At 44.4% G+C, this 16,202-nt stretch overlaps 1 protein-coding gene across 1 annotated transcript in view; it reads right to left on the reverse strand.

Moving 5' to 3' along the window:
- Positions 1–16,202, reverse strand: part of KIF3B (kinesin family member 3B) — a 45,193-nt gene that overhangs the window by 13,009 nt on the left and 15,982 nt on the right. Inside the window, exons 2-5 of the mRNA XM_044263260.1 lie at positions 5,654–7,121; positions 1,172–1,273; positions 837–959; positions 611–729 (exon numbers count right to left, since the gene is read on the reverse strand). Of these exons, the coding sequence (XP_044119195.1) occupies positions 611–729; positions 837–959; positions 1,172–1,273; positions 5,654–7,057 (1,748 nt within the window). The 5' untranslated portion in view covers positions 7,058–7,121. The remainder of the gene's footprint in view (positions 1–610; positions 730–836; positions 960–1,171; positions 1,274–5,653; positions 7,122–16,202) is intronic.

Consider the following 16,202-nt stretch of genomic DNA (forward strand, 5'->3'; position numbering starts at 1 on the left):
TTTATTTGACAGAGAAAGCAAGCACGCAAGAGAGGGAACACAAGCAGGAGGAGTGGGAGAGGGAGAAGCAGGCTTCCCACAGAGCAGGGAGCCCGATGCGGGGCTTGAACCCAGGTCCTTGGGATCATGACCTGAGCCGAAAGCAGACACTTCATGACTGAGCCATCCAGGTGCCCCAGTAAAGCATTTTTTGAAACAGCATTATAATCATGGAATAAGATAACACGAGGTTAATATTACATGAGATTTTAGAATATTTCTATGAAAGAACAATGACAAAAGGTAGTTTATCAACGAATCTGGGTTGGGGGGCATTTGGATGTTCATTAAACCACTCAGAAAATTGTAGTTAAGAAAGATTCCCTCTTATCAATAGAGGCTGGAGCCTTTAAAAACTTCCAGCAGGTAGGATGGAAGGAAATTCAGAAATCTGGTGAAGTCGTTTGCTTAACAGATGGGACCCAGAGACAGAAAGTGATTTTCTCAGAATAAACAAAAAACAGACAAGGTGGGGAGAAGTAGGCAGGGGCCCTGCCTTTAGATTCACGTTTCTTACTCAACAAACTACCTGGCAAGTGGCTGAGGGTGCCATGAAAGGTCCAGAACTTACTTGAGTTTCAGCTCCCTTGTGAGCTCGTTCTGAGTCTGTTCCAGCTCCTGACGCTCCTTGATGTGCTCTTCTTGGAGGTCATGGATCTCCGCCTTCACTGCCTGAAGCTTGGAGAAGAGCTGGAACGGAGGGGAAAGGCAGGTGAGGAGGGGAGCCCTCCAGACAACAGGGCTCTCCCCTCCCTCCAAGTCTCAAGACACCTCTGCCTGGCCTCATTCCTTTATACCTTCTTGAGTTTTTTGGTCTTGATGTCCACTTCTTGCTGCAATGAGCTGTACGTCTCTTTCAGTTCCAAGGTCTCCTCATCTCTGCTTTCCATCTGTTGCTGGATTTCTCTTTCTCGACGTTTCTGGGCAACATCACAAAATTCATCAGCTTGCCTACAGACTATGTCTAAACAAGAGTACAGGGCTGGGGCTCCAGATCGGAGTCTCCCACTGGGAAGGGGCTGAACACCCCATTTTCATTCTTTCTGAAGAATCTAATAAAAGAGATATTTACTCTGTAGCATTGGTGTGCCTTGTCCCACGCCCTTCTCCTCAAAAGGGAATGAAAAGTTACCTGCTCCGCAATTTCCTGCCGTTTCTGCTCCAGGATTTTCTGTTGTTCATTTGTATGATCTACTATATTTTTTCCTCCAACAAGCAGCTTACTCTCCATGGCCTGAGTGAGAAAAGAGTAGAATCCATCTCGTGAATGATCTCCCTCAGGACATAGCTCCTCAGAGGGAAGCCTGTAAAACATCATGAGCTCAGGACTGAGCCAAAGGGGTGAACTCTGGGGGAAGACAGATTGGGCACAGCAGTGTCCTTACCATCACCGAGGTGGGGCTGAGGTGGCTCCGCTGGGGCTTTACCTCAGAAACACTAAAGATACAGCTCCCCCAGGACTATAGGAATTTCAGCTTTCTTAAAAAAAATTTGGGGAGGTTTATATGGACAAAGTGTTGACCCTACTTAAAACATATTGAGTCCCTCCTATGTGCTGGGTGCTAGAGAGGCAACAGAATATGAATCACAAGGCTGAAGACTCCACTGAGGGCCACAGATAAGCAAGCAGGCTCTCGTGCTATGCAGGCAGACACAAGCATGAGGAGAAGACAGAGCAGGGGCCCCTGGGTGGCTCAGTTGTTAAGTGTCTGCCTTCGGCTCAAGTCATGGCCCCAGGGTCCTGGGATTGAGCCTCACGTTGGGCTCCCTGCTCAGTGGGGAGTCTGCTTCTCCCTCTCCCACTCTCCCTGCTTGTGTTCCCTCTTGCTGCGTCCTCTCTGTCAAATAAATAAGTAAAATCTTCAAAAAAGCAAAGAAAAGACAGAGTGATAATAGGAGAGGCATATAGGAGGGAGAGAACTCAGGCTTTTGGAGGGAATCAAGGAAAGCTTCCTGTCTTGAGAGTGCTGAAGTAAAAATAGGAATTAGCTAAGGAAGAAAAAAAATTGATGTAGCGGTGCTTGGCTGGCTCAATCGGTTAAGCATTCAACTCATGATGTCGGCTCAGGTCATGATCTCAGGGTCGTGAGACTGAGCCCTGCATCAGGCTCAGTGCTGAGTGTGGAATCTACTTGAGATTTTCTCTCTCCTTCCTCTCTGCTCCTCCCCCTGCTTGCATAAGCAACCCCCAATAAATAAATAAATAAATAAATAAATAAAATCTTCAGGAAAGAAAAACAAAACATGGTGTGTGAGAGGGTAGGGTAGGAAGTGATGATATGCAAAGTTGGTAAAGCAATCAGGGCTCAGTTCAAAAACATCAAAGCCCTGTTAAGGGAAACTAAAGTTGATTGGAGACCCTCAGGAAACACACTGACCGTTCTTTGAGTATAAGGGTACACAGATTTGTGTTTTACACAGTCAGTTTTGGTTTTTAGAAACATTCTTCCCCCACCACAGGAAGGATGACTGGAAAAGGACAGGCCGGGTGGAGGGGGACCAGTCAGGAGGTTGTTTTGAGGATCCAGGCCTGGGCTAGGGCAGTAATGGCGGGAGAGAGCAAAGTGGATGGGTCCAAGAGAGCCAATCCGATGACACAGGATTCAGAGGCCTGGGGACTGACCGGGCCATAAGAGAGAGGGAAGGACAGCTCGCAGGTATAACTCCTACGGGTCTGGCTTGACTGAGGAAAGGCAGGCAGAAACAGGTTCTGGGTGGCCATGGCCATCTCTGGAAATGTCCAGTGGGCAGAGACTACCAGGATCGAAAGTTAGGAGACAGCTCTGGGCTTGCTATGTAGACGGGTCACCTTGAGCAAATATTTAGATGGTGGGTAAAGCCATGGGAACAGTTTGTACCCAAAAAGCAGAGAAACCAAAACCTCCATGACCTTGTCTTTTTTTTTTTTTTAATTATTTATTTATTTGACAGATGGAGATCACAAGTAGGCAGACAGGAAGGCAGAGAGAGAGAGGAGGAAGCAGGCTCCCTGCTGAGCAGAGAGCCGGATGCGGGACTCGATCCCAGGACCCTGGGATCATGACCTGAGCCGAAGGCAGAGGCTTTAACCCACTGAGCCACCCAGGTGCCCCAATGACCTTGCTTTTAAGAAACTTGCAAACATCTTTCAGGGAACTCCTAGGCCCATTTCCTCTTCTCTCAAAATGAAGTGGTTGCACTGGATTACTACCCCCCCACACACACATTCCTTCTAGCTCTATAATACTTTTTTTTTAAAGATTTTATTTATTTATTTGACAGAGATCACAAGAGGCAGAGAGGCAGGCAAAGAGAGAGAGGCAGAAGCAGGCTCCCTGCTGAGCAGAGAGCCCAATGTGGGGCTGGATCCCAGGACCCTGGGATCATGACCTGAGCCGAAGGCAGAGGCTTTAACCCACTGAGCCACCCAGGCGCCCCTAGCTCTACAATACTTTTGTCCTATGGTTTTATAGCATCCAGAGATTCTGAGAGACAGAAGTAATATCATTCTCTAATAAAATCAAGTCTAAGAGATTCAGTGACCTTGAGGTAATACTGAGTCTTGCCACACCTGGCTTCTGAGAGTTGCCCAAATAACCCAGGTTGTTTAGAGAGTCTAGGTGTTCTTAGGCTTGAATAACAGATGTGATCCTAAAAACCAGCACGCACATCAAACACGGACACTCCCCGTTACATGTCAAGTGCAGGAATGAGGAGGGATGAAGTGGCGTCTGATGTTGAATCCCAGACTAAGCCCCTCCCTGGAACAAAGTGACCCCCTAACTGTGTTGTATTGGACTCCATTTTCACATCGGGTCTTGAAAGCTCTGGAAAGGACCCCTGCCTCTGAAGTAAAAGAGAACGCAGCTCTGTGAAAGGGCCACAGATGAAGCCACAGATAAAGCCACAGCTTCATACAGTGGGGGCAGGGGAGGTGAGAAAAAAGAGATCACTGGGCATTTTAAAATTAATAAACAAGGATACATCTGAGAGGCGAAGTCAGAGTTTTCATAAATTCATTAAGAAAGAACTCGACACCTCAGAGTTGTTTTAGCTTATAGGCAGGCAGCGGTCATCCTCAGATTTCCAGGGCTGGCTCTGTCCTCTCCTCTGCCAGTAAAGGCCAGTGGGAGCCCAGAGTCTGGGCGCCTGATGGAATGGTACACTGGCACCAGAAAGAAAAGACACAGGAGTTTCCACGCTATAGAATGCTAGTCAGCCACTGACTCACAGAGCTTGGAGTCAGTTGAGGGAGGGGGCTGACTACAAGGGAGCATTTGGGGGGCAAGGGAACTGTTCTGTATCTTCTATGGTTGGGGGCGCTGCATATTAAAACCACAAAGAGGGGCACCCATGTGGTGCAGTCAGGTAAGCTCAGGTCTTGATCTCAGCTCAGGTCTTGATCTCAGGGCTGTGAGTTCAAGCCCCAAGTTGGGCTAAACCAAAAAACAAAAAACCCCACAATGAGATACCATTTTATAGAGAATTAAAGCAGATAGTCATACATGGATGGAACTAGAGGGTATTATGCTAAGCAAAATAAATCAGTCAGAGAAAGACAATTATCATACAATCTGATATGAGGAATTTGAGAGGCAGGGCAGAGGAGGTAGGGAGGGAAAAAAGGAAACAAGATGGGATCAGGAGAAAAACACACCATAAGAGACTTACTCTAACGAAACAAACTGAGGGTTGTTGAGGGGTGAGAGAGGAAGCATAGGGTGTCTGGGTGATGGACACTAGGGAGGGTTTGTGTTATGGTGAATGCTCTGAAGTATGTAAGCCTGATGATTCACAGACCTGTATCCCTGGGGCAAATAACACATTATATGTCAATAAGAAAAAAAAATGCAGATAGTCATAAACGCTGGTAAGGACGAGGAGCAACCAGAGTTCATACTGTGTTGGTAGAAGCTTCGCTTCACGTGGCCACCACTGAGATAACTTGTGATTATCTAGCAAAATTACAGCTGTACAAACCCGAGGACCTAATGGTGCCAGGTAAGAAATTCTTGCTCATATGTGTTCTCCTGGAACCAAGTACAGAAACATTCATAGCAAAAAATGGAAACAACCCACTATCAGGAGAATGGAATACACACGCTTCTCAGAGCAGTAATAATGAATGAATCACAGCTACAAGTGTCAATCTGGACAAATCTTATTATGTAAGGTTGGGCAAGTAAAAGCAAACTGCAGGAGTGGGATTTCATTTATATAAAGGTACAAAATTGTGTGGAACTCTCCCTTTTTTAGAGACATATACCTATATGAGAAAACCATAAAGAAAAGTCAGGAAACACCAAATTCGAAAAAAGGGTTAGCTCTGGGGGAGAGGGACATAAAGCTTGTGAAGATAGGGATTCAGTTCTGTCACACGGGCTGTGGGGCCCCTGGGTGTCAGTTTTATTGCTGCTTTTTATACCTTGCGCATAGGTAATAATTATTCTTCCTATGAGTTCGACATAAACTTGAAGAAATGGTTTTTACTTCTCTTCAACAAATGTTTACTAGACACTGGATCCCACCGAGCTGTTGGGAATGTAAAACTAGAAGGGACGTCATCTGTCATACCATTTTTTGGATAAAACGGAAAGCCCTGAGAGAACAGAGGGGCTGAGGAAGGCTGCGGTACCTTGATTTTGGCGCCCAGCATCTCAGCTGCATCCTTCTCCCGCCGCAGGTCCTCCATCTTCTTCTCCTTCTCCTTCAGCAACCTCATCTTCTCTTCTGCAACCAAGCTGTGGTCCTCTACAATGGCCCGCTTCTCAATCTCCAGTTTTTCTTGCTGTTCCCGCCAGTAATCATCCTTATCATCCCCTTCCTCCTCACCCTCTTCTCCCTCCTCCTCCTCCTCCTCCCCGCCCCCACCACTGCCACCACCTTCCCTCCGCTTCTCCCGCCTCTTCCTCCTGCCAATGGACCGTTTTTCCAGCTGGGCCTTGAGCCGAGCAATTTCTTCCTGGAATTCTCGAAGGAGGGCATCTTTAGGGTCCTCGTTGACCCTTGGCTTGTTCTTAATGTTTTTGGCACGGTTGGCATATCTGAGAGTGGTCAGAGTCTCTTCTACATTGTACGAGGCAGGTCCCACGTTGGCTACCATCACAGTTTTAGCATTGCCACCGAGAGAATCTTGGAGGAGCCTGGTCAGCTTTGAGTCCCGATATGGAATGTGAGTGCTTTTGCCATCCACTAGGGCAGAGATGACGTTACCTAAGGCTGAAAGGGACAGGTTAATCTTGGTGGCCTCCTTCAGTCTTTCTCCTTGTGCGCCGGTCTTGGCTTGCCGTTCGCTGCCAGCAAGATCCACAAGGTTCAGTTTTCCTACGCGGATATGGTTTTCTCCATCAAGGCCCACCTCACTGCACTCAATGGTGATTACAAAAATCGCATGAGAGCGTGAGCTGTGCTCGTTCATGTTGGTAGCACCGACAGAGCGGTTCTGGTTCCCCACATTCATCACATGCTCGATTTCCTTCACGCTCTTGGTGACAAAGGAAGACAGGTCTTTCACGTACACGCCAGTGTCAGGCCTCTCTTTGAGCTCGAGCCTTTTGGTCTGATCCTTTGAGAGCAGATCTCGGATCTCCTCCTGGTAGATCTCCAAGTAAGAAGCCCTGACCAGGTACTGTTGATTCTGGGATCGAGAGATATGGGTGAAGATGTGGTCAAATGAGTTAGGGATGACCCCTCTTTTCTCAGGGTCACCACGGACTCCTTCCATCGTGTAGGTTTTCCCAGTCCCAGTTTGTCCATAGGCAAAAATTGTCCCATTGAAACCCTGCAAGACAGAGTCCACAAGCGGTCGGAATGTCTCATCGTACAGTTCAAACTGCTTGGCATTCCAGTCATAGACTGCATCAAAGGTGAAGGTCTTGGGCATTTCATGGGCCACGCCTTTGGGGTTCTTCACTGACACCTGCCCCAGCTTCACGTCCACATCCACCACCTTATCATATGAGGCGGCCTTTTCCTTGCCGTTCATGGGCCGACAGCGAACCACCACCCTGACGGACTCTGAGCTTTTTAACTTGGACATGATGAACTCTGACAGGGTCAACCTTGAGGGCTATGAATCCAAAACGTCTCAGGATGCTAAGGTCCTAGAAAAAAAGCAAAAGTAAGTGAGGACAGTATAGTTGTCACTGAGCGCTGGTCAACAGCACCCAGCCCACCCACGTCACCTTCCTCTGACTACCCTTCCGATGGCTACGGAAAGGACTACAATGCATGCTGCATTTCTTCACGGGATCTTAACAAGCTTCAGTAGGAAAAGTACAAACTTTAGTCCACCAGCTGTGTGAATGGGCCTGTCTTCCCCTTGACTGATACTTTATCTTATACTCCAGGTTGCAGCAGCTATAAACCTTTTAAAAGCCTGGATAATCTTCTGTCCTGTTGAACTACTAAAACCTCTGCGGAGAGCAATTTGGAACTATCTATTGATACCTTTTGACGTAGCAGTTGTATTTCTAAGAATTTATCCCACAGATACAAGGATATTCGTTGTGGTAGCAACAGACTGTGGGCCACCCCAGCTCCCATCAAGAAAGGGCTGGGCTGCCTGAATACATACATACGTAATAACATATATACAGTGGAATCCTGTGTAGTAACTGAAAAGAATGTGCTAATCTAAATGTAACCCTATCCCGAGACGCACTGCTAAGTGGAAAAAGTAAATGAGGAGCCGTGTGCACAGTACAGTTAACACGGGGTATAAGCAGGCGGATACATGCATGCACGTTTATGTGTGATATGCAAAACAATATTCTTAGAAGCATGTATATCAAAGTGGGAACAGCAGCAGCCTCAGCAGGGGAACTGTGGGCCTAGAGGACTCTCAGGTCAAGAGAGAGAGAGAGAAAACTTCACTTTATGCTCTGTTTGTACTGTTTGAATTTCCTACCTTGTGCCAATAATACTCCTCCATTCTAAAATCATAAACTATGGCTTATGCAAAATGTATGCAAATAAATGAGGATGTGGTGTAATACGTTATATAAAAAGCAGTTATTCAACCAAAAAATTGAAGACAATTTGAATGCAAATAAAAAAATAGGTGTTAAAAAAATTTTTTTTTTTTTTAAGTAGGGGCGCCTGAGTGGCGGGTAAGTTAAGCGCCTGACTCTTGGTTTCTGCTCGGGTCGTGATCTCAGGGTTATGAGATCGAGCCTCGAGTGGGACTCTGTGCTCAGCAAGGAGTCTGCTTGAGACTCTCCTCTCAATCTGCCCCTCCCTGCCTCTAAAATAAACAAATAATTCTTTTTTTTTTTAAAGTTTATTTATTTATTTATTTGACAGATCGAGATCACAAGCAGGCAAAGAGGCAGGCAGAGAGAGAGAGAGAGGAGGAAGCGGGCTCCCTGTTGAGCAGAGAGCCCGATGTGGGGCTTGATCCCAGGACCCTGGGATCATGACCCAAGCCAAAGGCAAAGGCTTTAACCCACTGAGCCACACAGGCGCCCCAACAAATAAATCTTTAAAAAAAAATTTAAGTAGGTGCACCTGGGTGGCTCAGATGGTTAATTAAGCCTCTGCTTTCTGCTCAGGTCATGACCTCGGGGTCCTGGGATCGAGTCCCACATCAGACTCCTTGCTCAGTGGGGAACCGGCTTTTCCCTCTCACTCTGTTGCTCCCCCTGCTTGTGCGCGCGCTCTCTCTCTGTGTGTCACATAAATAAATAAAATCTTTAAACCAAAGTAAAAAAAAAAAAAAGTAAAAAGTAAAACCAAAAACGAGAACTTCATTTAGTGCCAGAAAACTCAGGGAACAGAAGAAAGGATGACTAAATCCTTTGGGACCGTTCCTTTGGGAACGGGTAGCAAGCAAGTAGATCAGAGTGAAGAGATACATACGAGGATCCCAAATTCCTAAAAACCTCAGTGTGGGGTGTCTTTTGGTTTTTGTTTTAAGTAGGTGATTCTCCTGCTTCTTGATTCAGTGACCTCTTTAATGACAGGTCCTTTTCCCTTACATGTTCTCTAGCCGCCCAGGTCCCTGCCCACAAGGCAAGTATTATTAGATTTTTTTTTTTTAAAGATTTTATTTATTTATTTGACAGAGAGAAATCACAAGTAGATGGAGAGGCAGGCAGAGAGAGAGAGGGAAGCAGGCTCCCTGCCGAGCAGAGAGCCCGACGCGGGACTCGATCCCAAGACCCTGATATCATGACCTGAGCCGAAGGCAGTGGCTTAACCCACTGAGCCACCCAGGCGCCCCGTATTATTAGATTTTTAATCTTCCTGAGCTAGTCTATGCATAGCAAGCAAATACATATTAGTACATACTTACCCCCTCCTTCTTAACACAAGTGTAGAATGTTATACACAATAATAACAGTGTCCTGAACCTTGCTTTTCCTCACTAAACCATGTTCCATCAATAAATATACAGCTAACTTATTCTTTGTAACAGCAGAAAAATTTCCCACTGCCTGGAAGCATCAATTTACTTAACCGCAATCCTAGCACTTAAGCTGTTTCTGATATTTTACTGTGAAAAAAACTAGGCCCACATCCTTTCACATGTGGGAAAGTGTACCTGTAAGATAAATTTCTTTTTTTTTTTTCCAATTTATTTATTTTCAGAAAAACAGTATTCATTATTTTTTCACCACACCCAGTGCTCCATGCAAGCCGTGCCCTCTATAATACCCACCACCTGGTACCCCAACCTCCCACCCCCCCCCCGCCACTTCAAACCCCTCAGATTGTTTTTCAGAGTCCATAGTCTCTTATGGTTCACCTCCCCTTCCAATTTACCCAAAAGCACATACCCTCCCCAATGTCCATAATCCTACCCCCCTTCTCCCAACCCCCCTCCCCCCAGCAACCCACAGTTTGTTTCGTGAGATTAAGAGTCACTTATGGGGCGCCTGGGTGGCTCAGTGGGTTAAGCCGCTGCCTTCGGCTCAGGTCATGATCTCGGGGTCCTGGGATCGAGTCCCGCATCGGGCTCTCTGCTCGGCAGGGAGCCTGCTTCCCTCTCTCTCTCTCTGCCTGCCTCTCCGTCTACTTGTGATTTCTCTCTGTCAAATAAATAAATAAAATCTTTAAAAAAAAAAAAAAGAGTCACTTATGGTTTGTCTCCCTCCCTATCCCATCTTGTTTCATGGATTCTTCTCCTACCCACTTAAGCCCCCATGTTGCATTACCACTTCCTCATATCAGGGAGATCATATGATAGTTGTCTTTCTCCGCTTGACTTATTTCGCTAAGCATGTAAGATAAATTTCTAACAGCGTTAACTGCTGGCTCACAGGATCTATGTATGCATTTGTGATTTCAACAGACACTTAGGACAGCGCGAACAATTTCTTTTTAGTTGTGAGGGTGACCTATTCCCTGCCAACAAAGAAGTGTGAGAATGTGAGGCCGTGATGGGCCAGTCTGTGGCTTATGTGCTGTACGTTAATAAATATAGAGTCAATATGTTCTCCCATTAAGCTTTTATCAAAAATTCGGCTGCTGCTAAGCACATGGAAACATGAGAAGTTATTTTTTGCACTTTCTAGTCATTACATGTAATCAAGTAATGTCTAGAATGTCTAGATGTCTAGACTGAAGAGCTAGAAGACCTCTAATCCTCTTAGAATCCATTTTCTATAAAATTGGTAAGACAGGGATAATTCTCCTTCTTTATGGATGATTTTAAGGCTAAGGGGTACTTACAAAGGTGGAAGTACATTATGAACTAACATAAAACTGGATTAAAATAAACCGATACAGATTCATCCAAAACCCTCATCAAAGGGTCATTCCAGAGATTACTGGTGAGCCCTAACTTTTATTCTCTTGTTCAGTTTGTAGTTGTCACCCTAAAAAAAAAAAAATCAGATTAAACTGAGATCCAAATACCTAATCAATGTTCCATTAGTAGTGACGCTCACGGGGTAACTGGGTGGCTTAGTCAGTGAGGCATCCACTTTCAGCTCAGGTCATGATCCCAGTGTCCTGGGATCGAGCCTCGCATCAGGCTCCCTGCTCAGCCTGCTTCTGCCTCTACTGCTCCTCCTACTTGTGCTTGCTCATTCTTGCTCTCTCTCAAATACATAAAATCTTAAAAAAAAAAAAAAAAAAGTGAAGCTCAAGCCATTTAAGGAAAACCATGTAAAAGTCCCTCATTCCTCACCTGTTATGTGCTATTACCATTTTGAGAAGAAAGAACTGGATGTCAGAATGGCCAGTCTGCTCACTACATCTCCTTTTCTCTTCCAGGGCAATGGCCCCCAAGCTACCACTGCAGCTGTGACCCGAGCCTGTCTCTACTTCCATGTCAGCAGAGACTTGCAAAAGCTGTCCATGTGCCAAATTCAAACCCCAGCCCCCCGAGCCTTCTCTGGGGAGGCCTCTGCTGCAGCACATGGGATGGTTTACACAAGGTCCTAGACTCAGAGTAAGAAATGGTAGGGGTGGAGGTAAGGAGGTGACGGGCTGGCCCAGCCAGTGGAGCCTGCAACTCTCTCGATCTCAGGGTTATGAGTTCGAGCCACACATTGAGTGATTACTTAAATAAATAAAACTTAAAAAAAAAAAAAAAGGTTGTGGGGGTTGGTAAGTGGCAAATGCATCAGTATTTTTCTGCATTGCATACTTTTTTTTTTTTTAAGATTTTATTTATTTATTTGACAGACAGAGATCACAAGTAGGCAGAGAGGCAGGCAGAGAGAGAGAGAGGAGGAAGCAGGCTCCCTGCCAAGCAGAGAGCCTGATGCGGGGCTCGATCCCAGGACCCTGGGATCATGACCTGAGCCCAAGGCAGAGACTTTAACCCACTGAGCCACCCAGGTGCCCCATGCATTGCATACTTCTAAAGAGGCAGAGCTGCCCAGTTCTTACCTACCAGAACAATGTGGCCCGAAGTCTGTTTAAAAAAAAAAAGCCTGAAGCAGGGTGACCTTCATGTTCAGCTGCTTGTGTTAGAGCACGGTCTATTTTTTGAGCTCTCCGAAATGATAAAAACAAAGGTATGATAATGACTTACAATCATGTTTAAAATGTTTTAAAAAGAAGAATTCCCAAAGCCTGCATCCCCTTAATTAAATCTCATCTCAGAACACAGAACACCATTTCTTTTCAGAACCCACTGAGCTCGACTGAACTAGTCATGTATTATTGACGTAGAACTTTGGGAAGATGGGCTAATTTAATTTCCTGCCACCAGGGTTTAAAAACTTGCTTGCGTCCTCCTCAAAGGAGAGGGTTTTCTTGGAAGGATGCCCTGACACTCTTTCTTTATTCCTTCCTTATTCTCCTTCTAGCCGGTCTAATTACAGTGATAAATCTTTAAAGGAACTCACGGCATTGCCAGGAAAGAAGCAACCACAGGTCAGCAGCTCGTCACCTTCATCCTGAAGACATTTTCTGTTAGAACTTGTTATTCCAACATGAACAACCACAGTCTGAATGAAACCCCATGAAAAACCGCGTCTCTCCCCAACTTCACCTCTTTTGTCCACTGAGGAAGTCAGTTTCACATTGCTCATGGCAATGACCTCTTCCAGATGGCTCTCCAGCCCTTACAGTTAGATTAACCACCCTCACCTTTGCTAGTTGTCACAGAGTCTTACCTCAAATTCTAGAACTAGGTGTGGGTTAGAATCTCACTACTGGCTTCCTACAGAGATTCTAGGACAGAGGTCACAAACCAGTCACATTCTACCTGAAGCATTTTACTCGGACCATTTTATTTGTCAAAAAAGAAAAAAAAAAAAAAAAAAGCCTTAGCAATCCCACTACTATGTATGTGTATGTCCTAGTGAAAAACCTTTTGCACGTGTACACAAGGAAACATGGACAAGGATGCTTCCTGCAGCATGTTAAAATAGAAAAATGGGAAACAACCTGGATATCATTTTCAGGGGAACTGAAAAATAACATGTGGTGTAATCATATCATAGACACTATACTATTCAGTAGGTAAAAGGAATGCATTAGAGTAGGGGTCAGCGAACTATAGCCCATGGGCCAAACCGAGCCGACAACCTGTTTTTTGTAAATAAAATCTTATTGGAACACAGCCATAACCCTTTGTTTACCTATTATCTATGGCTGCATTAGCTATAAAATGGCAGGGCTATGTAGCTGTAACAGAGACAGGCTGGCTCACAAAACCTAAAATATTTACTGCCTGATCTTTTCCAGAAAGAGTCTGCCAACCCCAAATTAGACTTATATAAATTTACATGGAAAAATAAACAGCCTGAGTGAAAAAACAAGTGCAGAGTGATAATTATGATTAAAAATTTACAGAACAATATGGTGTTCATGGAATTGCATTTATGTATATGTAAGCAGTAAAAAAATGCTGTACCCCTGAAGCAAATAATACATTATATGTTAATTTTAAAAAAAAGATACACAATAATTTATGATAGCAGTTACCCAAATTGGGCAGGGTGAGAAGTGGAGAATGGGATTAAAAATGGGAAGGATATTTCAATTTTATCTATAATAGTTTAACATTTCTCTTAAAAAAAAATACAGGGAGGTGCCCTGGACTGGCTCAGTTGGTAGAGTGAGTGACTCTTGATTTCAGGGGTTATGAATTAAAGCCCTGTGCTGGAAGTTAAGTATACTTAAACAAAACAAAACAAATGGGAAACGAGGCTTGGAGAAAATAAGAGAAAATGTTAACAGCTGTAAATCCTGATTGTTTCTCATATTATTCTCTGAATGTTTAAAATTTTCTCAAAAATGTTTTCTCAAAAAACAAAAACAACAACAAAAAAACCCAAACCCTACTAATTTCACATTTTAAAAAAACCAGGTCTTCCGCTTCTCTTGAAGAATGGGAATAGCTAATAGCCTCTGGCCTATGCGCTAATTGCAGCAATGGAGCTGAGAAACAGCTGCCTCTTTGGAGGACCTGAGCTCCCCAATCCTCCTCAATCCTGTTCCCTATGTCTCACTCCCAGCATGCTTTGCTCATTTGTACTTCCTGTCTGGCTCCTATAGGCATCTCTGTCTATAACCAAATTCATGTTCAGATGATCTGACTAGAAAGGCCTGCCATGCTAGCCCACCTTTTTATTTTTTATTTTTTTAATTTATTTTTAAAGATTTTATTTATTTATTTGACAGAGAGAGAGAGATCACAAGCGGGCAGAGAAGCAGGTAGAGAGAAAGGGGAAAGCAGGCTTCCGCTGAGCAGAGAGCCCCATGCGGGGCTCAACCCCAGGACCCCGAGACCACGACTTGAGCCAAAGGCAGAGGCCCAACCCTCTGAGCCACCCAGGCGCCCCAGCCTATCTTTTTAAATGACACTTACCAAGGTCCTGTAATGACATGGAAAATGTTTATCATAAATGAAAAAGCAGTTTACAAAACTGAATGCATGCAATCACAATTCTATAAAAATAAGACACATCACAATATCAACAGTGGTCCACTTTAGGTGATGGGACTAGAGGTGATTTTCCCTGCTTCTTCAACATTTCTGTGTTTTCCAAATGTTCTTTAATGAGTATGCGGTATCTTCAAATGGGAAAAAAATAAAGGCCCAGCAATTTACCGGAAAGAGGCCTGCAAGTGCACACTAATGCATCTTTAATCAATGCATTCCAACACAGTGTCCTTTAAGAACAGACCAGGCAACCACCTGCCAACTGCCTCGCCAGGAGTTCAAGGACTCAGAATATCTGGAAGGCAGCTGAAGTCATGTGGGCCATCCAAAAAACCACTGCAACTCTCAGGCAAGAAGATAAAGCAACTCCCTATTAAGCAGCCCAAAACAACTCCCTGTGCAAGTTTCTCCCAGGGGAAGTGGCTGCTTCTATTCTATCCACCTCATCACCATCAACACCACTCTCTCACAGCGGCTGCTAAGTGTTTTGAAGTACCCAGGCTCCTTGTTTGCAATCCCTGAACCACCCCAAGAGAGCAAGTCCAATTCTGGGCCCCTGGCTCCCGTAATGGCCAGTGATCACTACGGGAGCTACACAATTTTCAAAGCAGGATTATGCAGCGCCTGTTGAAAAAGAACTTCATTGCCCTGCAGAACTTTTATAAGCACACTGGATTTGTGTTGAGGGAACACTTCTTTATCTGCTTATATATGCATAAAATATATTTGAAGGGATATTCATGAGCCAGAAAACAACACTGGTTGCCTATAGGGAAAAAGCTGTATGGTGAGGGCCAAGAGTAGGAGAGAGACTTTGTATGTCTACCCTTTCCATCTCTTGAGTTTGGTTTCTTTTTTAAGATTTTATTTATTTATTTGACAGAGAGACATCACAAGTAGGCAGAGAGGCAGGCAGAGAGAGAGAGGGAAAGAGGCTCCCCGCCAAGCAGAGAGCCCAATGTAGGGCTCGATTCTAGGACCCTGAGATCATGACTTGAGCCGAAAGCAGAGGCTTAAGCCACTGAGCCACCCAGATGCCCCAGATCTCTTGAGTTTTAAATTGTAGGAGTATATTGTGTGGTCAGAAAAATAAAATTATGGGAAAAAGAAGATGGATAAAGTTGGGGAAGTTAATTAGTAAACTAATATCCAGGTCCTAAAACTCATTCTTCTCTTCTTTTCACTGGCCACCATGGACATAAGGTAATAAAATGCTTTGAGGTGCTCGCTTCGGCAGCACATATACTAAAATGTTTTGAGACGCCTGGCTGGCTCAGTTGGTGGAGCGTGCAACTCTTGATCTGAGTCGTGAGTCTGAGTTCCACTCTGGATGTAGCGATTACTTATAAAAATAAATAAATAACTTTTTTTTTTTTTTTAAAGAAAAAAAAATGTTTCAATTGATGAACAAAGAGCCCTAGGAGTAAAAGTACTTATCTCAACTTTCTGGAGAAGGGTCATAAAGCCCTTCCATGGGGTCAATGGCAATGAAAACTTTGATATTCTAATGTCATTACAGTCTGTCATGTAGCCTCAGTCCTAAAGGCATTCAGAGCAAAGATGGCAAAATACCAGACTAATAAAATATAGTCTGTTGTTATTACAGGCAATGTTTATAGCCAGATAGTTGTGCAAACTGTCTAAAAACTTTTTAAACTGTCCCTTACAGTACATATGAGAGCCACATCTTCTCAAACTGGCAAAGACTATTTGAGAAGAGTTGGAGTAATCAATACCTTCAGTCAATCAATCAATCGATTGAAATGTAATACTCAGAATGTTATAATCCCTTGAAATAGCAACTCCATTTCTTGGAAGTATTTTAAGGACATCATTT

This window comes from Neovison vison, chromosome 8 (genome assembly GCF_020171115.1).
Source record: "Neovison vison isolate M4711 chromosome 8, ASM_NN_V1, whole genome shotgun sequence".
In the NCBI taxonomy this organism is placed as follows: Eukaryota; Metazoa; Chordata; class Mammalia; order Carnivora; family Mustelidae; genus Neogale; species Neogale vison.